This window comes from Aplidium turbinatum, chromosome 8 (assembly GCF_918807975.1).
Source record: "Aplidium turbinatum chromosome 8, kaAplTurb1.1, whole genome shotgun sequence".
NCBI classification, from domain to species: Eukaryota; Metazoa; Chordata; class Ascidiacea; order Aplousobranchia; family Polyclinidae; genus Aplidium; species Aplidium turbinatum.
The window spans coordinates 13,297,411-13,323,042 of NC_137479.1; the positions used below are offsets into that span (position 1 = coordinate 13,297,411).

The window sequence follows — 25,632 nt, forward strand, 5'->3', positions numbered from 1 at the left end:
GTCAGAAGCGCCATTACAATTCGTCAAAGAATTCGACTAAAATCCAGCTAGCAAAGTGGTCCTTTTTAGATTAATTCAACATCTAAGGACGTTGTGGAAAGTCTAATTGATGATTTGCTGGCCCAGAGCCATCCAACAACTCTTGTAATTTAAATTGAAAAAAAGGCAATAAGGTCTGCGAGATGACAACGAATAGCCCTTATCAGCAAAATCAGGGTGAAATTGATATGAAAAAATAAAAATCCCTGAAGTTGACACTGAACAAAATTGAACGAGATTCACACCATGGACATTGGACAGCTTTCTGACAGCCCAAAATCCTTCAAGCAGTATTTCAAGAAACTTTGTCCACAACCAACCAGCCAGCAAAAGTTGTTGATTTTTTACATAGTTTCAATATGTTTTTACACAGCGATAGGGAGCAAGTAATCCATCTAGAGTTAGCAGATGAGCAGTAAATTCACACGGTGTGTTGTGAATAAAAATTAGCGATGAAGAGCAAGTAAAGAGAAAGGCAAAGCAAGCAGCTGAGTCATTTCAACTCAACCATTCACAACAACAGCTACGTATGTGTAAGGTCAAAACAGGGCGATCAAGTTACCTGCATGCTTTCTGTTAAAAGAAAGCTCTGACGATCACTCAGAAGTCTTGAACTGCGACCCAATGGACGAGAAGCAAGAGGAAAGTCGATTTCGATCAAACCATTCTTCGCTTTGGATTGCACCCGCAAGAGAAGATAATGATAGAAGCCGATTGCGGAGTAAAGAAACTGCTTGTAATGTGGCTCGAGATGGCGTTGTTGCAAAGCACCAGGGGCATTCGACTGAAACTGCGATCAAAAGCATCGAAAATTGTACAACAAAGCACGTCATATGTATGACGTATGTACCATAAAAGAAAAAAACAAACCGAAAATCGAAAAAAGACTTTCTCTAAATCATTAAAATGACGTTATCCCAAGTTCATTGAGTTGAATCATAAATGTGTTTCGTGGACAGAATTTCGTTTCTTACCTTTCTACCCGACTTCACGGCTTGTACAACATCGTAATAAACTTTCTTCCATAAAAGCTCTTCAGCTTTTCGGCAGTACTCGCTGGGATGGGCGAACATAAGCTTTTCGCAAGCTTCCCGGAGTTTATGCCTAAAACGAAAAATCGAGGGAAATCTTGAAGTTGGTCAAATTTTAAGTCAACCGAATGTTGCTTGGTGAACCAATCGGATACACGACTTTATGCCGCAGTCCGAATGACGCGATCCCTGGCCATTTCCGCTTAATTTCAGTACAAAATAACCGGATCTCGCGTCATTTGGGCCTTGCGTCCTAGGGATCGCGTCATTAAATCGTGTACCGGAACCAATCTTCTCTTATCCTAGATTGAGCCCAATAGAAACGAGTAGTTGCCCAGCCAGCAAAATCTGTCTGATTAGCATTGATTTAACGTCTGCAAAAATGTTAGATATTACTAGCTGGGTACGCTAAGGATATTGGCCACAAAAATGAAACGTCAACGATGTTACATAATAATGTAAACCACAAGTAAAAATGATACTAATATAGCCTATCACTTTACCTCAGCTTAACTTGTTCAGCTTGAAATAGACTGATCAAATTCCTTCGGTGTTGTCGACCCATGTCAAGCTTATGGACACAATCTCCAACCCCCCTAAAAATGCATCAGGGCAGTAGTAGCCTACTATGTTTAACATGTAGAGTACACCAGTCACCAGGTATAACTTTGCTTGAGTTGTGATGGGTCTACTAATCTACTTGTAGCAACACAGCTCCAGCTTCGCAAAGCATTAAACCATAGTGATTTCATTTTCATGCAAGACTTCATATTTCGATTTTAGAGAAACAGTTGAAAAGTTTATACAAAAAAGATGAAAAGTTTATACAAAAAAATAATTACCGGAAAAGGCGTTTGGCAGAAATACTCTTGACTTCAGGCGAAACAGTTTGTTTTGCCGAGTAATCGTTGCTTGGTCTCGGCATGGTTGTGTTGATGGGTACCGATCAATTTGTATCTAACGCTTCATCGTAAAGATCAATTCGTTTATCAGCTGCAAAGAAAACAATGTCAATTCAACGTAAAAGTCTCGTGTTAAATTGAAATCAATTGCAGAATGGCCACAGAAACCTTACCTAAATATCTCCTTGTCTATCACAGAAATATGTTCAATACCTAAAACATAAGAAATTAATGGTATTATGTTTGTTGCAGTAACATGAACTACACCACTGATTCCCAACCTTAGGAAAAGTTTACTGTAATTACATTTCAGGCGCGAGGGCTACCGAAATTCATGCAGCATTCATGAGTAACTAAGCAAAAATGATATTCAGTAGAGCTCTAAAAAGTTGAAGGGAGCACAGCCTTGAAAATGCTTTGTAAATTGGTCCGTAACTGCAAAAAGTTGGAAACCACTGTCTTACACGGAGATGACTGCCATTTTGTTTTATCCATCAGTGCTTCTTGACCTACTGATGAAGTGAGACACCAAATAAATGAGTAAAATAGCCGTAGATGTTGCTGACAAGCACATCCCTGTCATCCCGTATTCATCTAGCAAGCCGTAGGGTATTCTTGAAAGATATGATTGAGACGTGGTGAGATGGATCAGGCTCCTATCCCAGATAGCAAAATTAGCCATTCCTTACATTTATTCAACGTGCATGTAAAAAGAACGGATTTTGCAAGCTCGGTTGCTAGCTGCATGCCAAACGTGCAAGAATTGCAATTGAGTAGTTGAGGTCAAGCATGGGGTCTCAGTGACTCACGAAAATAAACTAATGGTCATTACGCTGCCAAAGCAACCGGCACATGGCAGCATTTGTTCGTTTGCCTACTCAACCAATTAACTGAAAAGCACTGACCAATATAAACGTGTTACTGTTAAATCCAATAGTTTTAAGTATTGGAATGAATTTAGCAAACAATACACAAAGCTCAGTGTTTTGGTATCTTGACAAAAGTAGAGATCACATTTCCTGGTTGTATTTGAGCATCCAATATTGCAACACTGCTTAGTGGTATAAAAACCTTAGAATTATGTAAATAGCTCACCTCCAAATCCAAGTTGAAGAAAACAGTTCATCACATTATTTTTTTACAATCTTATTGGAATGATTAAAAGTAACACCAACACACTTATTCACTAAGTATTTCCAACCTTAGACAAGAAAACAAATATGCAAATGAGGCAAAATTGTAAAATACTGCACGTCCATCAAAGGTTGCACATTGCAAGAAACAACTGAAGATGCAATACAAATATGGCATAAATCTGCTTCCTTAAAGACACATATGATAACAAATTGTTCTCGTAAAGTGTAAGGTGCCCAGCACCGTAACGCACATGGCTTGTCATCGACTCTGAAAAAATTGGATACGTAAACGAACACAATTGGTTGTTTGTTTAAAGGTTGGGAACAAAAAACGAAATTTTGATCTACCGAAAGCAGGTTATGCAGGGCCGTAAAATGAGAGAGATTTTGGCGTGTAAGAAGTCGGATATGTTTGGTTGGTATCTCTAGGATTAGATACTACAACGCGCATAACACTCATAGTATTACATGACACTGATAATATTATTAAGATAATATTAAAGATTTATTTGAGCGACCTGTTAGAAAACTAGACACCGGCACTAAACTGGCAACGTAGGTTAAACTGGCAAAATATACAAAATGTTGATGGAAAGGGATGCTTCTAAAGTGTAAAAGGTAAAACATGTCGTGCGTATCAAAAAACGACAATAAGAGAATACAGAGTAGCCTACTTGAATTTGCAGCCAAATCAAGAGTTCTAGCAAGGCACACTATATCAAAACGAAGTTATTACAGTAGTACACTTGGAAAGGATCATGCCCAATTAGATGAACAATTGATGTAAAGCGAAACGAACGCTAACAGCAAAAGTTGCTCTGTATCGCAAAACAAGATCATTAAGAAAAATAAAGCAATGCGAAAAGATTCACAGAATCTACAAATAAAGAAATAGTTAACAAAAATTAAAACAAGTATATATGTCATTTATTATGATTTCACGTCAGAAGTCGCAAGCGTCCAATTCAGACGTAGACATTTTAAAACACTTGTACGACTGAGACATAATTTTACAGTAAAAAAAAGTTGAAATTGCTAAAATTTGATACGATTATTGATTTTAAATTAAATTTCAATGAACCCATTGCGACCGTCGAAACACGTGAACAATCTTTAATATGCAGGTTTATGCATTGAAGACCCAACAGAAGTACAGCTTTCAATCATTCCTGATTAAAGCAGAAAGGTTAAGAATTTTCTTCCATTGCTGATTTGACAAGCAGCAGCTCATATTGAGAAACATGTTTTCTCAACAAGACTATGTAGAAAAGACTAATTTTGCTGGAATGAAAAAGACATTAGGCCTAATCAAAACAGTGTTTTACTTTTTCTATAAAAATCTGTTTAAGTTTCAAGGTAACTTAGTTTGCAAAAAATACTACGTCTGCGGTACAGCTTGTCGTAAAAATAAACGAAATAAACTTTCCACGTTACATTTGTTGTTCTTATTTTATATTAGGAAAATTTGCGTTGGCGAAAAGTATTTGAAAAGGTCTCAACTCGTGATTGACTAACATTCTAGATCATGATTGTTTTAGACAAAAAGTCTTCGGAACACAAAAATCCAGCAAGCCAAAGCTGCATTCATTTTTAAAGCATTTCAAGGTCGCCATACGTAGGCAACTTCAACTGGATGGTGATACAACGCCATAAGTTTGTTTTTGGACAGACTTTGCAATTTAGAAATACAAGTTTGTGTTTAAAAATCCATTGAAGTGGGTAAGTATGACCACTGCCATAGCCAAATAAGTATAATGTGGTGTGAGTGCTTGTCTGCAGAGAAAATGTTTTTTTGTATGTGACCGACGACCGTGGTTGCATGGGGCAATAAAAAAAGTATATCAAGATTTCTCACATCTCGTTTGTGCAAATGTAGTGTTCACTATGAGTGAAAGTTTTGATGCATGCATGTCATGGGATATATGTATTGTTGAGGTATAGTTCGAAAAACTTCTTCAAAAACTAACCACAAAAAACGAAAAACGGCGTGGTATCGTAAAATCAATGTATAAAATTTTGATACAACACTCCGACACATTTTGATAACGGGGAAACAGCACATTTGAAACGATGTGATACACATCAGACGCTTTCAATAATGTAAAAATTATTATTAAAATTAAGAAACCTAAAGAAATTGCATATGTACTGTATAGGTAATTAGGTATCGTATATTTCATTTGTTGATTAACAAATCTCGAACAGGCAAACAAAAATTTCGCAATGCATCCTTGCAATTAAACAATGTGAACCGTAACAAGTTACAAAAAGTGGAAGCTTTGATTCTGAAACTTTGAGTTCATTTCAGCAAAAAAAGGTTTGGGAAATGAAAACAACTGATAGTCTAATGAATACTTGTTCACAAAATCGTCCAGCAAGCCAGGGGGAACAAGAGAATAATAATAATTTAAGAATATATTGGAAGTTGGTTTGTACCACGCCTGACGCACTGGAAAATGAACATCTTCTGGAGCTTTTATAGTGCGAAGAACAACCTAAACAAATAAATATAATACAAAATTGCAACAAAACAAGCAATTCAATAACATGATACGCTTTTCTGTTCTAAAATAAGCTTAATCAACCATGGCTTAATTATGGCAAAATAATTCAGTTGATGATCTGCATTTATTCCGAGGTTTTGTCAATCAGACACTACTGACTTATTCAGGGGGCTAGGTCAGGTAATGACTAACTGTCTAGCATAAAAAAAAACTAAGAACCACGTCGCTATAAAACAACTATATAAACATATTTTATGCAACATGAAATTCAATTTGGAAACAAAATTATCGCGTAAAGAAATCGCAAATGAAATCACAAACACAAACTTAGCGTGTTGTTTCCCATCAGGTAAATCGATTCTTTTTCTACATTGAATGAGCATGAGTGATCGTAAAAAAGCATTGATTTGCAGGCCGGGTTACAAAAAGCACGATACCTCTGAATCTTCAGCGATGTTGTCATAGATCCCGATGAAGTCATATTGAATTGCGCATGGTTGACACAAAGTAGTTAACGGCATGTAGTGCTCATTCATGTCCTCAGACTTGACACCGGTGGCAATGTAGCGCAGAAAATCAACAAATGCCACATCATCGCCAGGAACCTTTCCTTCATACTGCCAAAAAAGAAACAACATGAATTAAAAGCGTCCCAACTAATTTGGACGTGTTGCAGATTTCAACATTCAACAACAAAATACAACAAATTTAACAACAAAATACAACAAATTTAACAACAAAATCAAAGGTTTGCTAATATGTGATAATAAGACAATTATTTATTTTGTTTCATCCATCGCTGATCACATTTGGCCTGTTAGTGATCTTTGATCATTGAATAAGTCCACACCGCCGACGTACACAAGGAGTAATTCGAAAAATACAAGTTGCAGCTAGATCTGGTCTTTAAAACACAAAATGAAACTGCAGGCGGATACCAGGCTCCAAACATTATCACTCTGCAGTCAATTTTATAGGAAGTTATAAAATTTTGATTACTTGGGATTAATTTCTGATACTCCAGAGTAGACCTCCACTGAACTGAGTCTACTAAACCTATGTCACAGCATTTGGCGGCTATAATACTTGAACCTTCATGCACATATACAGTAGAAAAAAGAATGAAGCATAAATATACTACAAAATAATAAAAAATATTTTTCTCTTATGAATGATGTAAGTTGTCAATCTTCACACATCGAGATCATGCTAGTGACAAACAAATTCAAGGAAATAATGGGGAAATTACTTTGGGTGCATCTTTGTGATACATGGACATGATTTTGTTGCCGTATATGCGATAAAATGACTCGATTTCGTTGAATTTATTTCTGTAAACTGAAAGTGCTCGTTCGGCTGGATTACGAACGAACATAAATTTGTAATATGTTTTTAGTTTCATGGCAATTTCTTTATCACTGTAATCTGACAAATACGTGAAGCCATGCTGATGATCAAAGTCAATCATGTCCTTGTCATGAAGATTTCCATATAACTTTTTAACCACCTTTTTCCAGTTGGAGCAGGCAACCTGAGAAAAAAGAAGCCAATTCAGGATTGATTCAAAATTTTCAAATATTAATCAGTACCATCTGAGTGTAACTACCTCTGTTATGACCGGAATGGCCCGATTCGGTGAGTCCGATTCGGTGAGTTCCCTATTCGGTGAGAGCCCTATTTGGTAATTTTTTTTTAATTATTGGGTACCGTAGCCTAATTATCATTGCCGTTATAGGGATAGGGTTTGGGGGTTAAGGGTTTGGGGGTAAGGGTTTGGGGGTTAAGGGTTTGGGGTTAAGGGGTTAAGGGTTGGGGGTTAAGGGTTTGGGGGTTAAGGGTTTGGGGGTTAAGGGGTTAAGGGTTTGGGGGTTAAGGGTTTGGGGGTTAAGGGTTTGGGGGTTAAGGGTTTGGGGTAAGGGTTTGGGGGTTAAGGGTTGGGGGTTAAGGGTTTGGGGGTTAAGGGTTTGGGAGTTAAGGGTTTGGGGGTTAAGGGGTAAGGGTTTGGGGGTTAAGGGTTTGGGGTTAAGGGTTGGGGGTTAAGGGTTACGGGTTAGGATCTTATTTCAACGTTTAGCGACGTTAAAACGATGTAAAAGCGGCAATGATAATTAGGCTACGGTACCCAATAATTTTCAAAAAAAAATTCAAAAAAATCACCGAATAGGGCTCTCACCGAATCAGACTCACCGAATAGTAGCAGACCCGTTATGACAACAGCGGCTGCATACACAATTACACATTCAAAGCTAAGATGAAACTGTTTGTGGCAAACTTTGATGTTTCCTCTAACAGTGACTTCTGACTTGCATGACTCCAGTCATGTCCATATCTCCAATATTTCAGTCATGCATGATATATTACATAAATATTAAGTCTTCTATGATAGACACTAGTAAGCATATGTCCATAATTATTACAAAGAATTTTTTTTGAAGTTGTAAAGGTACAGAAAGAATGAAAATATTGTGAATTCTACACTTGCAGAAGATTGAAAACATGAAAAATGCAAATGCACTAAGCTTCTTACCTTAGGCGTATAACAGTATATAAATTTATACTGGTCATTTACGATTAAATGACTCAACAAAATACGCTTTAACTTTTTGGTGAGATGCAGCAATGAAGATGGCAAGTTGGGGTTTGCTTTGCATGTCTGCTTCACACTGTGCTTTGCTTCTTGATGTGTCAACTGCATAAATGTACACGTTTATTTCAACTAAATCTCTGGATTGAGATTACACATTTGGCAAAGGCTATAGTTACTACACATGGTAACCAAAGCCTCTTAGGTTATAGTTCCCTCACATCTCGAGCATGACGACCATGCGTTCACGCATATATTCTTGTCCATGCACTATGAACACACAAGCTTGGCACAAAAAAAAAAAAAAAAGTAAGCCGAAAGCCAGTGACAAACAGCTACTGCCACAGCGAACTGCAGTATTACTTAGGCTAAAACGTTTGTTCGTATCTACACTTGTGAAATAAAAGTGATGTGATCGTGCTGTTAACAGCGAAACTCAATCTATTAAATAACATGCTGTATTGTGGTGAAATTGTATATAATATACATCTTCATCACAATTTTTCATACCATACCATAACAAAACTAGCATAAAATAAATTCAAATTACAGTTAAGCTACAATGCGACGTGTTGGTGCAATAGGATACTGTGCACTGGAAATCAGGGTTGTAGTGGCCTGGGTAGTCATTAGGGTACCCGAATGAGTTAGGTTTTTTATAAAAAATCCTAGTTTTATTTACAGAATGTAACCAGATTTACAAAATTAGTGTTACCAAATGAGGAATCGTGCTCCAATTTGAGAAAACTTAAAAGTTGTTCAAAGACCTTTTTCTCAAAAGTTTTATTTTTAACAACTACTCAAATAAATGCCGTAGGCTACTGCAAAGTTTCGGAATGGCCCGTTTCGGTGAGTCCAATTCGGTGAGTCCGATCTCTTAACGGGAGATTTTTTCAATTTTTTTTTAAAATTATCGGGTATCGTAGCCTAATTATCATTGCCGTTTTAGGGTTAGGGGTTTGGGGTTAGAGGTTAGGAACTCACCGAATTGGACTCACCGAATAGTAGCAGACCCGCAAAGTTTGAGTGTTCACCGGGATTGTTGTCTTTTCTAGCATTTGTTTTGCTGCAACTATTGCTAGAAAAGAAAAAAGCATCGAATTCTTGTTACATTTAGCAGGCTTAACAACCAGCAACTCACTGCTTAGGAGCATGATTTTTCACATGAAGGCATTTTGCCAATATAGTAGTCAACTTATTCTTAAAACAATATAATTCCTCAAACTTTTTTGCTCGGATATTTTTACGTAATAAAACCTATTTTTGTCTATAAAATCATGTTTTTTTTTACTAAAAAACCCATTTTTGCCCATAAAATATATAGATAAATTAAAAAATATTAAAAAATTTTGGAATCAATCTTTGATATTCATGAAGCTCTTAACAGATTAAGTAGCCTGCCCTAGTGCCTCACACACTTTGAACTGGGTGATATTTAGGGGTGTTCAATTTCGATTTTCAATTCGATTCGATTTCGATTAAGGTGATATTCGAAATTCGTTTTTCGTATCGGACATATTCGAAATTATAGCCGCCCTTTCGGCTGAACGCGGTTGAAAGTAACGCGAGTGGCGCGAAATCTGTCTTGTCGCATTTTGCAAGCGAAAAAAGACTTCAACGATTGCGCATCGTCGATCACGTGACTATCACACGCTCTCGCTGGTCCAACGGCCAGTCCTGCACCAGGGATGCCAGGTTGGCATTTTTCATGCCAAATTTCACAAATTTCTCTCAAGAATGAAGATAGCTAGGTTGTGCAATAGCAGAAAGTGTAGGCTGAGCTTTGTCGCAGTTTTATCCATTTTTTACCGAATCCATAGGCGCCTAAGTCGTGGGTCAGGGTCGTAGCCAGACCGCAGAGCAAGGGGGGGCAACTTTTTTTAGAGGGGGCAGAAAAAATTTAAATGGGCAAAATCATTATAATTGTAGCTGTTGCCCGAGAATGTTGAGATTTTGCCAAGGGGGGGGAGGCGAATTTTTTTTCAGGGGGGGCAGAAAAAATTTAAATGGGCAAAATCATTATAATTGTAGCTGTTGCCCGAGAATGTTGAGATTTTGCCAAGGGGGGGAGGCGAATTTTTTTTAGGGGGGCGAGGCCCCCCTGTCCCCCGGTTGGCTACGAGCCTGCGCATATTTCTGTGTGGGCGCAACTTTTTATGCTGCATTGATACATAAAACAATAGATGAACTAGCAATCGGCAGCAGGAAAACACTTTTTGAATGCAAACCGCAACAGCTTCGCAATAAATAATCACTAGAACGAGTTGCGATGCTACAATCCCACACCAGACAACAAAATCTGTCATTTTTACATTAATTTAATGTCTGCAGACGTTGAATCAATGTAAAAATGACTGATTTTGCTTCCTGGGACATAGCAAAAATTTACCATTTTGTGTCGATTTAATGTCATCAGATGTTGAATGCACCCGAAAACAACATAATTTGCTACGTAGACGGAGCGTGCGTTTAGCTTTATGCGCTTGCAAACATACTCGATGTCGCTTTCGAGTCGAAACCTCTGCAGTGAAATGTCGCGGCAGTGAATCGCTCGCTGTGAAAATGAACTTGAAGTGTTTGGGATCCCAGCGACCTCGGCTCCAGCGGAGCGATCGTTTTCAAAAGCTGGCCTGACCGTCACGAAGCTGAGATCCCGGCTGACGGGTGACCATGTCGATCAGCTTGATCAGCAGAGTCATGTCGATAACACCAACATGGGCCTGGTGGAGCTGTAAACGTTATTTTGTGTTATTTTTTCGCAAATTTTTATGGCCTTTTTTCGCGTTTTCTATCGAATTTTCATGTCGTTTCTTTCAATAAAATGACATTTTGCAGTTTGGTGAATAGTTGTGATATTCGAAATCGAAATTCGGAAATCGAAAATAAATTGAATTTCGAATATTCAAATAATTGAAATTGAACACCCCTAGTGATATTAGAAGTTTGACATCAAAGAAAAGTTTGCTTGCATGATCTCCGGCCAAAAAAAGCAATTCAAATGTTTAATAAAAGTGTGGTTGTGATTAACCTTCAGCCCAAACCTTGGATAGCCATTTTGATTGGGTCTGCTACTATTCGGTGAGTCCGATTCGGTTAGTTGCAAACCTCTAACCCTAACCCCAAACCCCTAACCCTACAACGGCAATGATAATTAGGCTACGGTACCCGATAATTAAAAAAAAAAATTAAAAAAATCCCCCGTTAAGGGATCGGGCTCACCGAATCGGACTCACCGAAACGGGCCATTCCGATTTTGATTAGCATAGTTGCATTTTCATAGAAGATAATCTAGCTGCTTAAATAAGGCAATTAAAGCCTACAAAATAAATAAAAACACTACGGCGACTCCACTTGCATATTGCAAATCCTGTATTTAAATAAAGGAATTCTTTGAAAATATGATAAAAAATAAAAAAAAACTTTCCTAAGTTTCATTTTGTTAGAACATCTAAATGATTTTTTTAGGAGATGACTACATCTACAGCCGCTCTATGCTCTGTTTTTAATCTTTACGCACTTTTACTGCACGTGCTCACCTTACTGTGCTTGCCTGAAACCATAGTTAAACTGTCATGTCACACACGCAGCAGTGAAGATTGGTGCAGCAGTTTGATTGATAGTCTAGTCAAAGGCTCAAAACAGGAGCACTAGGTTAATAGTTTCTTTATAGGCTAGTGAAGTTAGAGTTTTTTGATTGGTTGTGTGATCTTCATTATTCATCCTAAAGAAAGATTTCTGAGGTAGTTTGACAATTTAGTGGAGGCAGATGTTATTTTTGTTTGATTGCATAATTTTGCTCAGCAAAATGTGTTATTTATCAAAAAAAGAATGTGATAACATAAAGAACAATTGAAGATGTGAGCTGAACTGTGTCAAACAGCAGCAAAATAAAACTTCACATATATGCAGACTCTAATAACTAACCAAGCAAACAAAAAAAATGAATAATTCTAAGACTATCAAACTCTCTGGTAGACATAGCCTCAGAGACTGTGTCTACCATAAATGGTGACTTTACTTATTGAATAAACATTTGCACTTAAAAAACTTCATTAATGCAACATCCCATCAACTATTTTTCTAAAAATATTCATTACACATTCAATTCAAAAAGAATAAACTGAGTAGTGAGTAGTCTACTGGTTATTGGTTACTTTTATTTTCAGGGTAAGCAAAGCCAGCATAATTCAATAAAATACTCCATTTACATATCTCACATGCTCTTGGACAGGTTTCTTGTCATGTCTATCTTGTTGTATATTGTTCAATGCAAACAAGTTCAAATCTATTTCTTCAGTGAAAGCTGGGATAGATTTTTCTTTATTAACTTGAGAATTCCTCTCAAGTTTGCAACACCAAAAATTGATTCGAGTAAAAAGGAAAATTATTGGCATAAAAAAGAACAAAAATACTGCAATTACTTTTTGGTTTCGTCGCATCACTTATATACAAGTCTAAGCCTGGTATAACACAGATAAAATATTGGAGATTAAAATTTAAGATAATTTCATGCAATGTTAAATGTGTTGAGTGTAAAGTTTTATTAGCCTGTCTTGGCCTAGTTAAAGTTTATTAAACATTTTAGTTATGCTCAGGATGGGCTGATTGGGTATATCTCTGCTTCTTGATCAAGGATGCAACCTATTTCGTCCCCTGAACAATTCATACCCTGATTTCGTCCCTGAAATCGGGGTACAAAGTGTTCTGGGGACGAAATAGGTTGAATCCTTGGCTTAAACATTTCTAACCCTGACGTCATTGCATAGCATGAATGATTGTTGCGAGAATATTATTTCCAGCGCATTCTAACACGCATCTAGAAAATATTAATACTGTGTCCCTTAGCTTCCATTTAAGCAGAAAAGCTTTGGATTGTTATGTTTCATATTTTAAGTTTTTATGTATTTCAACGATTGATGACATTGAATTAGCGTAACAAAGGTGAATTCTTCGATAAGAATGGATGGGAGTACCTACTTCTACACCAATCAGCGCAATTCAGTTCAAGTCTTACATCACAACGACTGGCTTTGATATCCGAGTAATATTGATAGTTAAAGGCAAGGTTGGTTACAAAATTAGATTAGGAGTACCAGTAGGCTAAGTTTTGGTATTGCAGTAAAAGGCCTAGGGAACCTGAACTTGCAGCAATTGATTCGGGTAGATGCAGTATCGTGCTTTAAAACGATAGTAAAATTGTGAAAATCCGATCAGAAATGAGAAAACTGCAGCACATTTGGTGGAGGCACTATGGAAGTTTTAAAAATCTATATACATTCCGCTTCATCACTTATTCTGCAGTTTTTCACCCATTTCCTTCTTCCCAAAAGTACTTGCTCCTTTTTGTGTGACGTCACATCGTCTGATGACGTCAATGACCAAGGCGCCGATTCAGTACTAGTAGGAGAACTGAAAATTCTATGAGTGAGATTGAGGACAATGAACCTACTTGCTCTTCAAAAAATCCTACTGCAATATTTGACTCTTCAAGCGCAGGTCGTTGATTTGATGAAAGCCTTCAAGAGTGACTTGCAATAAAATTTTGAAAAGTCTTCTAAACCGCAGATATATATAGTTCAAGCTGAAGTAATTAAGCATGACGATTGATGTTAAAACTGATGTGTCCGCCATGAGACTTAATTTGTCCGCCGAGATAGCTGCTAAGACCGAACAGTTGAACACGTTTGTCCGCTGTGGATGCAACCTAATTCGTACCCTCATTTTGTATCATGAAAAAAATTAAAAAAAGCCAAAATAGCACACGGATCGGAGTTTCCGCTTAACCATAACATTAAAAATTTTGCGGAAACTCTGATTAGCGACTTCGGCTTTGTTGCGATCAGCAACTTTGTGCTATTTTTCTCTCAATCTTTTCAGGGTACAAATTAGGTTGCACTCGTCCGCTGTCAACATCAAATTTTGACCTATTTCGTCCCCTGAAAAGATCGAGAGAAATTTTGAAATGTTTGCAGCAACTCCGATTAGCGACTTCAGGCCTTAAAACTCGTGTTTTTTTCCGGCAGCCATCGTGGCCTACCGAGAGCTCCTTCTCGGCGGCCATATCTGCGTGCTTGGAGGCCAAAATACAAAATAACGATAACACTAGTAAATAGAATTAAACTTGCAACAATGCTAAAATGATCACTTAGCGTTGTTGAAGTCTGGGCGACGTCCTGCAATAGAATCGTTGTACCACGCAATAACTGCTTTGTCGGGATTGTAATCCAGTATTGCGGGACCATTTAACGACACTAAATTGTTTCAACAGTTCGCTGCTCAGTAAATTGTTTCTCAACTCTGAAGACACGTGTTTTTCCCTAGGATCGGATGTCAACTAACCTACCCAGACAACAAAATCCGTCATTTTTACATTGATTCTACGTTTGCAGTTGTTTAATCAGGGTAAAAATGACGAATTTTGTTGTCTGGGTAGTTCTCCTTTTTAACAACTAAATAGCCAATGTCCAACAACATTGAATCGACATAAAAACGACAATATTGCCACCAATGTAAATTAGCACAGTTTCGGATTAACAATTTGTTAAAATAAACGTCGGGAATTACAAACAAGACTTATAGCTGGTGATGGAAGCTGGATATTTTCCATACAATAGCAAATGTGTCCACACAATACAACAGTGGTGATTATCGCTGACCTAATTCTGCGTGGGTGCAAGCTATGGCTAATTCGTACCATGAACAATTTGTACCGTCAGTTCGTACCTTGAAAAGATCGAGAGAAAAAATTAAAAAAAGCCGAAGTCGCTGATTGCAGTTTCGGCAAACATTTTAAAAAGGTTAGGGTATCGGAGTATCGGTATCCGTAAACAAACAAACTGAAAAGATTGAGAGAAAAAAATAGAACATCGCTGATCGCAGTTTTCGTTTTTCCACAGTTTCCGTAAACATTTTTAAATTTTCGGTAATGATCTTAAGAGTTTGCCGAAGTCACTGATCGCAGTTTCCGCAAACATTTTAAAAGGGTTAGGGTTGATCGGAGTTTCGGCAAAACATTTTAAAAGGGATAGGGTTAGAGTGTTTCCGCAAACAAACAAACTGAAAAGATTGAGAGAAAAAATAGAATAAAGCCGAAGTCGCTGATCGCAGTTTCCGCTTTTCCGCAGTTTTCGCAAACATTTTTTAATTTCCGGTACAGTAATGATTCCAAGAATTTGCCGAAGTCGCTGATTGCAGTTTCCGCAAAACATTTTAAAAGGGTTGGGGTTAATCGGAGTTTCCACAAACATTTTAAAAGGGTTAGGTTTGATCGGATTTTCCGCAAACATTTAAAAAATTTCTGGTAATGATCCTGAGAGTCTTTGTTTGTTTGCGGAAAATTTCAAAATGTTTGCGGAAACTGCGATTAGCAACTTCGGCTTTTTTTAATTTTTTCTCTTGATCTTTTCAAGGTACGTACAACTACAAACTGACGGTACGAATTATTCATGGTACGAATTAGGTTGCATCCATTCTGCGTCACTGTTGATACTACCGTAGATATTTTCGACAGTTAATCCACGATCATTCTATTGCGAAATTAAATAAGGCAGTGGCTATTTGACCGGCGCCGGTCTTTGAATCTGAAACACTATTTGACCGGTCATGACGTCACTATGCAACCACTTTTTTTCTTTTTCTCTTTCAAAGCAAAAGACGAGAAGCGCGTATATAAGTTCTAAATCCAACCATTTCAATCAACTCGTTACGTGGCGCGTGTGGTGCGTAGCCGCTTCCTATTCTAGAGGGGCTGAGTTCGATACTTCTCGGAAGCACTCCTTTTTTTTTATTTATTTTTTTTTTTAACAAACTTTTGACCCGAAGTGCATTTTTGGGCCGTCTTTAAATGTAGCAAACCTAGCAAACCTCGCAAACCTAGCAAACGTAGCAAACCTCGCAAACGTCGCAAACCTAGCAAACGTAGCAAACCTCGCAAACCACAAGGTTGCCAGATGGTATTTTTTATTGTATTCTTTTAAATTTCTTGGCTTTTTATTTATCGGGTGCATGTTTTTTAAAACCCTTTTGAACAAGTTACTTGTTTAGTGTTGATGTCGCAGAAGTTCTATTCTCATCTATAAAAAGATATCAAAATCTCTGCTTTGTTGGGTATGGTTAGTTTTGATATAAATACATTTAAAGCAATGCCTTTGCGATCAACATTTGTGAGATAGCCTATTGCAAGTTAATATTAACGCAATATTTAGTAGTCAGACATTCGGGAATCAGTACTCCATCCCTTAGTTAGACCATGGTTGGGTGAGTTCACTAATTACTGGTTTTCTAAAAACCGGGCTGCAGACGAAAAATAAAACTTAACTTTTGCAGACGACCGTACGTCCAGCCCTGGGCTACGCAGTGTGATACAAAACGAATAAGTGCCTAATGACAAGTTTTTGTGTGTGTTTAGAAAGTAAAGGATATTTTGTGAACGAAACCGGTTTTTCCAAGGTTTGGTCATTTGAAGTGTGTTTAAAATACCTATATGCTTTTGCTCTTTTTTGGGCTACTTGCAAAAAAATGGTTTGTTTTTGGGATTGGTTTGAAACGTGTTTTGGTTGGGTAATTTTGTGGAATCTGGCAACTCTGCAAGGTTTGCTTCTTTAAATGTAGCAAACCTAGCAAACCTCGCAAACCTCACAAGGTTTGAACATTTGTACAATTACGGGAAAACATTTTTTGTTTTATGAGGTTTTCTCAGCGGGCGTCTTTAAATGTCGCGAACTCCGAATTCCTCGCAAAGCTTGAGAAGGTTTCTTCGTTTGAAAGCCTACCGCAATAGGTTTTCATAGTCTCCCTAAAGATGATAGATTTAGACTAGCAGCAAGTAATGATAAGGTTGTCTGTAGTCTAGGCCTATCTATTTGGTGCAAACTATGAACAGTTGAAAACCTCATCGGCCATCAATTTATTGTAGAAACCTTTCTCAAGATTTGCGAGGTTTGCTAGGTTTGCTATATTTAAAGAAGCAAACTTTGTAAAGTTGCCAGATTCCACAAAATTACCCAGCTAAAAACACGTTTCAAACCAATTTTTTTGCAAGTACCGTAGCCCAAAAAGGAGCCAAAGCATATAGGCATTTTAAACACACTTCAAATGACCAAAACTTTTGGAAAAACCGGTTTCGTTTACAAAATATGCCTTACATTCTAAACACACACAAAAACTTGTCATTAGGAACTTCTTCCTTTTGTGTCACACGGCGTAGCCCAGGAACTACGGTCACCTGCAAAAGTTAAGTTTTATTTATCGTCTGCAGCACGGTTTTTAGAGAACCACTGATTAGTGAACTCACCCAACCATGGTCTAAGGGATTAAGTACTGATTCTCGAATGTCTGACTACCAAATATAAATTGCGTTAATATTACCTTTCAAGTTTCAACATCTTACAAATGCTGATCGCAAAGGCATTGCTTTAAACGTATTTATATCAAAACTAACCATAACCAACAAAGCAGAGATTTTGATATCTTTTTACTGATAAAAATAAGACATCAACACTAAACAAATAACATAATCAAAAGGGCTTTTAAAAAAATGCACTCGATAAATAAAACGCCAAGAAAAAAAAAAAAATACAATTAAAAAAAATACCATCTGGCAACTTTGTGATTTGCGAGGTTTGCTAGGTTTGCGAGGTTTGCTACGTTTGCTAGGTTTGCGAGGTTTGCTAGGTTTGCTACATTTAAAGACAGCCCATTTTTGTAGTCAATTTTTAATTTGAGTTGTCTACAGCTCATTTTTATAGGTCTTTTCAAATGTGAGTAATAAAGTTAGAGTTTTTTTTAATTTGCTGGAATTTGAGAATTTCTCTGGGTAATTTTCCGTTTGTGGCCGTGCTAACTATAGCCTACTACATAATTTTTCATTCAGGCACGTTTTAAACCTTTCAAGGTTTTGCCACCTTTTCCCGTTCATTAACGTGCTGGTAGGTTTATATCGATTTTTGTAGTTAGTATCTTTTTCGTCCCGGACGCGTTAATGACGAAAAATAAAATGATTGATTGATTGATGTGACCGTGTTTGCCGAACGAAGCAATACATTTTTGCTCTCAACAAGTTAGTTATATACAAATTAAATAATTGGCTAGAAGAAACCAGCGGCCAAATTGGCCGACTGAGGAGGTAGCACTGGCGGTCATTCAAGCACTATTTAGCGGCCATGGCCGCCGGCTGCTTTAAGGCTTGGAGTTCGGCTCTGTTGTATTTTTTTCCCAATCTTTTCAGGGTACGAAGTGTTCAGGGGACGAAATAGGTTGCACCCCTTGATCAACTGGCAGCTTAAAGCACTAGGCTACCGCAATAAAATATAGTTAGCTTGACCTACAATACAACCAGAAGATTGTGTACAAAAATGTTGACATTATGATGAGCTTCTCTGTTCTATTCTGATACCTTAGTTCACATCTTCATCAAGAGAGCAGTTGACTACTGTAAAGTTTATCTAAGTATAGTAATATTGCCAGAGGTGGGCAAAAAGTAGCGCTTCTCCCGCTACCGCTACTTTGGAAAAAAAGTAGCGCCGCTACTGCAGACATTATTCCAACTAAAAAGTAGCGCCGCTACCGCTACTTTTACCAAAAAAGTAGCGGTAGCGGGAGAGGCGCTACTTTTTGCCCACCTCTGAATATTGCTTTGCAATAATTGCTGATTCGATACTTCTGGCCAGTAGTCGTAGCAACCTAGATACAGGCCTTTCCTGAGTGCGAACCTAAAAAATTGGGTGCTGGTTTAGGATCGGCCGCCTTGGTTAGTGACGTCACAAAAATCTGTGACGTCATGCAAAAAAACGCAACTACTTTTAGGAAGGGTGCAAAAACGCGGAATAGAAGTAAAAGCGGAATGCCTATTGATTTTTAAATATTTGCAGGCATTATTATTGATCTAGCGCTAACTTAAACTGTTACTATTTTGTACCAATTCTCAGCAATTCATTTTTACAATAAAAATACTTGCTTTATTAACGTAACAACTTTCACGTTTATATGTTATCTACAAAACGAGCAATCGTGGTTCAGTATAAGCCGCCCACAGTTTGCTGTGAACTGTGATCGATGAATACTGCCTCCACCAAATATGCTGTAGCTTTCTCATTTCTGCTCGGATTCTAACAATTTTACTATCGTTGGATGGCATTATGCTTCATCTACTCGAATGGATTAATTGCCAATCTAAAGTAGGCATTACATTTATGTAGCGCTAACTTAAACTTTACTATTTTGTACCAATTCTCAGCAATTCAATTTTTATAATAAAAATACCAAACCAACACAAATTAAAAGAGTATGTCTTGCTTTAGTCAAATGTTAACTTTCACATTTATATCTAATCCACAAAACGAGCAATCGTTGTTCAAACGTAACCGCTCGACGAAGCTTTTTACCAAAACAATGCAAACACAAAGCGATCAGTTTCCAGTGTTCATTACAAGCCGCCCACAGTTTGCTGTGATCGATGAATACTGCCTCCACCAAATGTGCTGTAGCTTTCTCATTTCTGCTCGGATTTGAGAAATTTTACCATCGTTGGAAAGCACGATACTGCATCTATCCGAATTCATTAGTTGCAAGTTTAAAGTAGGCATTATATTGATCTAGCGCTAACTTAAACTTTACTATTTTGTACCAATTCTCAGCAATTCATTTTTTACAATAAAAATACCAAACCAACACAAATTAAATGAGTATGTTTTGGTTTATTCATATGTTAACTTTCACATTTATATCTAATCCACAAAACGAGCAATCGTTGTTCAAACGTAACCGCTCGACGAAGCTTTTTTCCAATGCATTTTTCAAGGCAATTCGATCGTGGTCCAGCATAAGCACTAAGCAGCCCACAGTTTGATGTGATCGGTGAATAGTGCCTCCACCAAATATGCTGTAGCTTTCTCATTTCTGCTCGGATTCTAACAATTTTACTATCGTTGGATGGCATTATGCTTCATCTATACGAATCAGTTAATCCTAATTCACAAATAAACACTGGAGCTATTAACTGATGGTTTAAACTTTACTATTTTGTACCAATTCTCAGCAATTCATTTTTTACAATAAAAATACCAAACCAACACAAATTAAAAGAGTATGTCTTGGTTTATTCATATGTTAACTTTCACATTTATATCTAATCCACAAAACGAGCAATCGTTGTTCAAACGTAACCGCTCGACGAAGCTTTTTACCAAAACAATGCAAACACAAAGCGATCAGTTTCGAGTGTTCATTACAAGCCGCCCACAGTTTGATGCGATCGGTGAATAGTGCCTCCACCAAATATGCTGTAGCTTTCTTATTTCTGCTCGGATTTTAACAATTTTACTATCGTTGGATGGCATTATGCTTCATCTACCCGAATGGATTAATTGCCAATCTAAAGTAGGCACTATATTTATGTAGCGCTAACTTAAACTTTACTATTTTGTAACAATTCTCAGCAATTCAATTTTTACAATAAAAATACCAAACCAACACAAATTAAAAGAGTATGTCTTGTTTTATTAACCCAACAACTTTCACGTTTATATGTTATCTACAAAACGAGAAATCGTTGTTCAAACGTAACCGCTCGACGAAGCTTTTTTCCAATGCATTTTTCAAGGCAATTCGATCGTGGTCCAGCATAAGCAGCCCACAGTTTGATGTGATCGGTGAATACTGCCTCCACCAAATATGCTGTAGCTTTCTCATTTCTGCTCGGATTCTAACAATTTTACTATTGTTGGATGGCATTATGCTTCATCTATAGTTAATTGGCAGTTAATTGGTTTAAATTTATTCTACTTGGGTTGAAATTAGACTTGTTTGAGCCTTTAAATAGGGGTGAGGTATATCAAAATGTCATATGATGCGTCAGAACGGGGGGAGGGGGTTAGCTGAAACTGTCAGATAAGGGGAGAGAGGGTCCAAAATCAAGAGCGAATCCGCAGAAGTAAGTTACTCTTCCGATCAATGAACCAACAAAAGATATGAAACACTTCAGAACATAAACAATAAGTTAGTCCTCCCGACCTCGAATACCTTTTGAACATTCTCTGCGATTCGCAATGACAATTTACAGTTTAATGCGATGGCTGTGCTTGGCAAATATATCAATGACTGCATCATGCTCGAGTACAATATCCTTATTTAAATACATCTGAGCTAGACCATCCAAACGTGGCTCGGTCATGGTCGTGCGGTAATAATTTTTCAGGTACTTTAGTGAACTGAAACATCGCTCATTGGAGGCAGTTGTAACTGGAAGCGCAGCAAAGATTCGAAGTAATAATTTATAGATAATCGGATAAGTGCCGAGTTGTTCAGCCGCTTGATACGCATCCACAAGAGTCGCAGGTCGTTTATCCACAGAAACTGCAAGCCAATTCGCTCTCCATCTTCGCAATTCAATAGTAGCTGCAAAGCAATTGCTTGGTTCAACATCCAGCATTCCATGGTAGAAGTCGAAAATCTCGTCGATCGTGCAGTCCTCATCTTCATGAATCAATGAAGGAAGAAATGTGCTGACTTTAAAAGCTGAGCAGTGCTCATTGAATCTATCGTGAATTTGTGCCATGCAATTGTCAAGAAAAGGAAGAAAAACTGTTGATATATTACATTGCAAAAAGTATACCCCGCTCCCCGCGCTAGGATGAATCATCCAAGCAATTATTGCGCTACAACCTTTTTTTTTGCAAAATTTGTATTTTATTTTTTTACCTGATCATTAGGGGGAGGCCATCGCCCTTTATCCTCCCCCCTAAATACGCTACTGCCTTGGACAATGGACATGCAACCAATTGATTCGTGTAGATGCAGTATCGTGCTTTCCAACGTCAGTAAAATTGTCAAAAAAGCTTCATCGAGCGGCTACGTTTGAACAACGATTTCTCGTTTTGTGGATTAGATATAAATGTGAAAGTTAACATTTGAATAAAGCAAGACATACTCTTTTAATTTGTGTTGGTTTGGTATTTTTATTGTAAAAAATGAATTGCTGAGAATTGGTACAAAATAGTAAAGTTTAAGTTAGCGCTACATAAATATAGTGCCTACTTTAGATTGGCAATTAATCCATTCGAGTAGATGAAGCATAATGCCATCCAACGATAGTAAAATTGTTAGAATCCGAGCAGAAATGAGAAAGCTACAGCATATTTGGTGGAGGCAGTATTCATCGATCACAGCAAACTGTGGGCGGCTTATACTGAACCACGATCGAATTGCCTTGAAAAATGCATTGGAAAAAAGCTTCGTCGAGCGGTTACGTTTGAACAACGATTTCTCGTTTTGTAGATAACATATAAACGTGAAAGTTGTTAGGTTAATAAAACAAGACATACTCTTTTAATTTGTGTTGGTTTGGTATTTTTATTGTAAAAATTGAATTGCTGAGAACTGGTACAAAATAGTAAAGCTTAAGTTACCCGCTACATAAATATTATGCCTACTTTAGATTGGCAATTAATCCATTCGGGTAGATGAAGCATAATGCCATCCAACGATAGTAACATTGTTAAAATCCGAGCAGAAATGAGAAAGCTACAGCATATTTGGTGGAGGCACTATTCACCGATCGCATCAAACTGTGGGCGGCTTGTATTGAACACTCGAAACTGATCGCTTTGTGTTTGCATTGTTTTGGTAAAAAGCTTCGTCGAGCGGCTACGTTTGAACAACGATTTCTCGTTTTTTAGATAACATATAAACGTGAAAGTTGTTAGGTGAATAAACCAAGACATACTCTTTTAATTTGTGTTGATTTGGTATTTTTATTGTAAAAAATGAATTGCTGAGAATTGGTACAAAATAGTAAAGTTTAAGTTAGCGCTACATAAATGTAATGCCTATTTTAGATTGGCAATTAATCCATTCGAGTAGATGTAGCATAATGCCATCCAACGATAGTAAAATTGTTAGAATCCGAGCAGAAATAAGAAAGCTACAGCATATTTGGTGGAGGCAGTATTCATCGATCACAGCAAACTGTGGGCGGCTTATACTGAACCACGATCGAATCGCCTTGAAAAATGCATTGGAAAAAAGCTTCGTCGAGCGGTTACGTTTGAACAACGATTTCTCGTTTTGTAGATAACATATAAACGTGAAAGTTGTTAGGGTAATAAAGCAAGACATACTCTTTTAATTTGTGTTGATTTGGTATTTTTATTGTAAAAATTGAATTGCTAAGAATTGGTACAAAATAGTAAAGTTTAAGTTAGCGCTACATAAATGTAATGCCTACTTTAGACTGGCAATTAATGCACTCGGGTAGATGAAGCATAATGCCATCCAACGATAGTAAAATTGTTAGAATCCGAGCAGAAATGAGAAAGCTACAGCATATTTGGTGGAGGCAGTATTCATCGATCACAGCAAACTGTGGGCGGCTTATACTGAACCACGATCGAATTGCTTTGAAAAATGCATTGGAAAAAAGCTTCGTCGAGCGGTTACGTTTGAACAACGATTTCTCGTTTTGTAGATAACATATAAACGTGAAAGTTGTTAGGTTAATAAAACAAGACATACTCTTTTAATTTGTGTTGGTTTGGTATTTTTATTGTAAAAATTGAATTGCTGAGAACTGGTACAAAATAGTAAAGCTTAAGTTACCCGCTACATAAATATTATGCCTACTTTAGATTGGCAATTAATCCATTCGGGTAGATGAAGCATAATGCCATCCAACGATAGTAACATTTTTAAATCCGAGCAGAAATGAGAAAGCTACAGCATATTTGGTGGAGGCACTATTCACCGATCGCATCAAACTGTGGGCGGCTTGTATTGAACACTCGAAACTGATCGCTTTGTGTTTGCATTGTTTTGGTAAAAAGCTTCGTCGAGCGGTTACGTTTGAACAACGATTTCTCGTTTTGTGGATTAGATATAAATGTGAAAGTTAACATATGAATAAATCAAGACATACTCTTTTAATTTGTGTTGGTTTGGTATTTTTATTGTAAAAATTGAATTGCTAAGAATTGGTACAAAATAGTAAAGTTTAAGTTAGCGCTACATAAATATAATGCATACTTTAGACTGGCAATTAATCCATTCGGGTAGATGAAACATAATGCCATCCAACGATAGGAAAATTGTTAAAATCCGAGCAGAAATGAGAAAGCTACAGCATATTTGGTGGAGGCAGTATTCACCGATCGCATCAAACTGTGGGCGGCTTGTATTGAACACTCGAAACTGATCGCTTTGTGTTTGCATTGTTTTGGTAAAAAGCTTCGTCGAGCGGTTACGTTTGAACAACGATTGCTCGTTTTGTAGATAACATATAAACGTGAAAGTTGTTAGGTTAATAAAGCAAACATACTCTTTTAATTTGTGTTGATTTGGTATTTTTATTGTAAAAAATGAATTGCTGAGAATTGGTACAAAATTGTAAAGTTTAAGTTAGCGCTACATAAATGTAATGCCTACTTTAGACTAACAATTAATCTATTCGGGTAGGTGAGGCATCATGCTTTCCAACGATAGGAATATTGTCAAAATCCGAGCAGAAATGAGAAAGCTACAGCATATTTGGTGGAGGCAGTATTGATCGATCACATGAAACTGTGGGCGGCTTATACTGAACCACGATCGAATCGCCTTGAAAAAAGCATTGGAAAAAAGCTTCGTCGAGCGGTTACGTTTGAACAACGATTTCTCGTTTTGTGGATTAGATATAAATGTGAAAGTTAACATATGAATAAATCAAGACATACTCTTTTAATTTGTGTTGGTTTGGTATTTTTATTGTAAAAATTGAATTGCTAAGAATTGGTACAAAATAGTAAAGTTTAAGTTAGCGCTACATAAATATAATGCCTACTTTAGACTGGCAATTAATCCATTCGGGTAGATGAAACATAATGCCATCCAACGATAGGAAAATTGTTAAAATCCGAGCAGAAATGAGAAAGCTACAGCATATTTGGTGGAGGCAGTATTCACCGATCGCATCAAACTGTGGGCGGCTTGTATTGAACACTCGAAACTGATCGCTTTGTGTTTGCATTGTTTTGGTAAAAAGCTTCGTCGAGCGGTTACGTTTGAACAACGATTTCTCGTTTTGTAGATAACATATAAACGTGAAAGTTGTTAGGTTAATAAAGCAAACATACTCTTTTAATTTGTGTTGGCTTGGTATTTTTATTGTAAAAATTGAATTGCTGAGAATTGTTACAAAATAGTAAAGTTTAAGTTAGCGCTACATAAATATGGTGCCTACTTTAGATTGGCAATTAATCCATTCGTGTAGATGAAGCATAATGCCATCCAACGATAGAAAAATTGTTAAAATCCGAGCAGAAATGAGAAAGCTACAGCATATTTGGTGGAGGCACTATTCACCGATCACGTCAAACTGTGGGCGGCTTGTAATGAACACTCGAAACTGATGGCTTTGTGTTTGCATTGTTTTGGTAAAAAGCTTCGTCGAGCGGTTACGTTTGAACAACG

General features: G+C 37.2%; 2 protein-coding genes across 3 annotated transcripts in view; both read right to left on the reverse strand.

The window, feature by feature from the left end:
• Positions 1-3,173, reverse strand: part of LOC145775261 (nonsense-mediated mRNA decay factor SMG5-like) — a 22,583-nt gene extending 19,410 nt beyond the window's left edge. The window contains exons 1-6 of the mRNA XM_082586517.1: positions 3,068-3,173; positions 2,146-2,185; positions 1,913-2,063; positions 1,574-1,666; positions 1,014-1,143; positions 602-829 (exon numbers count right to left, since the gene is read on the reverse strand). Coding sequence (XP_082442643.1) covers positions 602-829; positions 1,014-1,143; positions 1,574-1,666; positions 1,913-1,995 — 534 coding nt within the window. The 5' untranslated portion in view covers positions 1,996-2,063; positions 2,146-2,185; positions 3,068-3,173. The remainder of the gene's footprint in view (positions 1-601; positions 830-1,013; positions 1,144-1,573; positions 1,667-1,912; positions 2,064-2,145; positions 2,186-3,067) is intronic.
• LOC145775262 (carbohydrate sulfotransferase 14-like) lies at positions 3,174-12,640 on the reverse strand. 2 transcript variants are annotated; one of them, XM_082586519.1, is made up of 5 exons: positions 12,414-12,640; positions 8,140-8,301; positions 6,862-7,143; positions 6,050-6,229; positions 3,174-5,603 (listed from the first exon to the last, which is right to left on the reverse strand). In XM_082586519.1, the coding sequence occupies exons 1-5, from the start codon at positions 12,633-12,635 to the stop codon at positions 5,370-5,372; spliced, it is 1,080 nt and encodes a 359-aa protein (XP_082442645.1). In that variant the 5' UTR covers positions 12,636-12,640; the 3' UTR covers positions 3,174-5,369. The 2 variants fall into 2 exon arrangements, with proteins under 2 accessions (XP_082442645.1, XP_082442644.1); XM_082586518.1 differs by having other exon boundaries at positions 12,405-12,640.
• Between the last annotated feature and the right edge of the window lie 12,992 nt (positions 12,641-25,632).

Bases quoted from the DNA above. Each gene is read 5' to 3' on its own strand.
- LOC145775262 (XM_082586518.1), bottom strand. From the start codon at position 12,635: ATGCGACGAAACCAAAAAGTAATTGCAGTATTTTTGTTCTTTTTTATG. The intron at 8,302-12,404 runs GTAAATGGAGTA...ACATTTATGCAG, and splicing joins TCCAAGAGCATGTGAGATAT to TTGACACATCAAGAAGCAAA. The intron at 5,604-6,049 runs GTATCGTGCTTT...TTATTTGTTTAG, and splicing joins ACATCGCTGAAGATTCAGAG to GTTGTTCTTCGCACTATAAA.